Raw genomic sequence first — 2,041 nt, 5'->3', positions numbered from 1 at the left:
ATGTATGTTTGAATAAGAGCCCTAGTATATATTTGGTAGAGTAAAAATGTAAAGATTTTGGTACACAATAATCTCCAAACATTTGACCAAAAATTCTACTTCAAAGTTCGGCTCCGACCCTAGGTAAGGGGGTTAAAAACAATATGGTCTTAGGGTTTTTAGGGGGTTAAAACAATATAGTCTGAGAGTACCTAACGGAAACACTTCACAACCTGTGATCACCCTACTCGTCCGTGCTATATGAATAGGTGCACACAACATGTGTGAGCGTTTATAGGAGTGTATGTTTGCGAGTATAATTGTGTACCACACAGGCACACACACAGAGCCAAAGACAGCGACAGAGGGATTGAGACAAAGACACAAGGACACACTCTCCCTATCTCCTTCACACACACACACACATACATATATAAACACATATATACATACATAGTAATTAAATATCTATATATGTATACTTATATAATATATATACATATAATATATATATATATATACATATACAGTAAATAAATATCTCACACATATGTGACTCACCTTTCGTTGGACGGCTTCAGAGACCGAGATAGGCACTACTTTCAGTGCCTGTAAACCCAGTCTTGGGTTATACTCTGACTGTTTGACGAATCCCGAGTCGACCACATACACAATGCCATCGATTGTCAGTGAAGTCGCAGCAATGTTTGTGGCAACAATGATCTGTGATAGGGAAAGTGTGTTTGTGTGTGTGTGTGTGTGGAGATGGACATATGTCTGAAGGTATGCACACAGAAACAAAACGCATACACACACACATACCCACACCCACACAGCCGTTGAAGAATGAACTGATGTGTATGTTGAGTCTATACCTTTGTAGATGCCTCCGCATGTGAAAATATACAAACGTGCACACAGAGTTAAAACATACACAGAAATCGAACGGCACGTTTGTGAATATAGAATATATATAATTGTACATAGATGGAGATAGGTCTTTGAGTATGTACAAATGTGCACACACATAGAGATAAAACATACATAGAGATAAAATCGTACATTTGTGAATATATACAAATGTACTTACATAGAGATAAAACCGTACGTTTGTGAATATATACACATGTACATACATAGAGATAAAACGATACGTTTGTAAATATATACAAATGTATATACATAGAGCTAAAACGGTACGGTTGTGAATATACACAAATGTATATACATAGAGATCAAACGGCACGTTTGTGAAAGTATACAAATGCACATACATAGAGATAAAACGGTACGGTTGTGAATATATACTAATGTACATACATCGAGATAAAACGGTACGTTTGTGAATATATACAAATGTATATACATAGAGCTAAAACGGTACGGTTGTAAATATACACAAATGTATATACATAGAGATCAAACGGCACGTTCGTATATGTGTAAGCATACAATCTCAGATATGGTACTTCCTACGCACCTTTCGGATACCCTTTGGCGCGGGCGCAAATACTTGTTGTTGCTTGTGACCAAGCATTGTACCATACAATGGTAGCACTAACAGCCCATTCACCGTGCGGTCACTGACATCGTACTTGTAGTCTAAAGTCTCGGACTTGCTGAACAGCAGATCACACGCCTTCTCTATCTCGCTCTGTGTGTGGGTTATTAGGAGGGTGAGAGTGTAACAGTTGACTCGTGGTGTTTGGGTGATATGATAGGTTAACGGTGATGAGTGTAGGGTTGTGTAGGTAATTATAATCACTCACGCAGACACAAACGCAGACACAGACACAGACACAGACATAGACACAGACACAGACATATATATATATATATAAATAGCTTTCACCAACTCATTATATACTACTATTGTGAGATAAGGAATTCACGCTAGTTTGAACAACTTCTTTTAATAGTAGTATATAATGAGTTGGTGAAAGACTAGACTGTATTTTTGGGCCCAGATATATATAGTTGATAATGTGTCAGTATAATAATTTGGTTCACAGAACTCTGATAATGACACGTGTCAAAATAATTCTAATCTAAAAGTTCGGTA

General features: G+C 37.1%; 1 protein-coding gene across 1 annotated transcript; it reads right to left on the bottom strand.

Moving 5' to 3' along the window:
• Window positions 1–540: 540 nt before the first annotated feature.
• On the bottom strand, window positions 541–1,633 carry SARC_09963 (hypothetical protein; the record flags this gene model as incomplete). The annotated part of the gene is made up of 2 exons (XM_014296003.1): window positions 541–702; window positions 1,460–1,633. Coding segments are annotated over 2 exons (336 nt in total), but the record flags the coding sequence as incomplete, so codon positions are not given.
• Window positions 1,634–2,041: the final 408 nt, after the last annotated feature.

This window comes from Sphaeroforma arctica, assembly GCF_001186125.1.
Source record: "Sphaeroforma arctica JP610 unplaced genomic scaffold supercont1.1095, whole genome shotgun sequence".
Lineage (NCBI taxonomy): Eukaryota > Ichthyosporea > Ichthyophonida > Sphaeroforma > Sphaeroforma arctica.
This window is presented reverse-complemented; position numbering and strand designations above follow the sequence as displayed.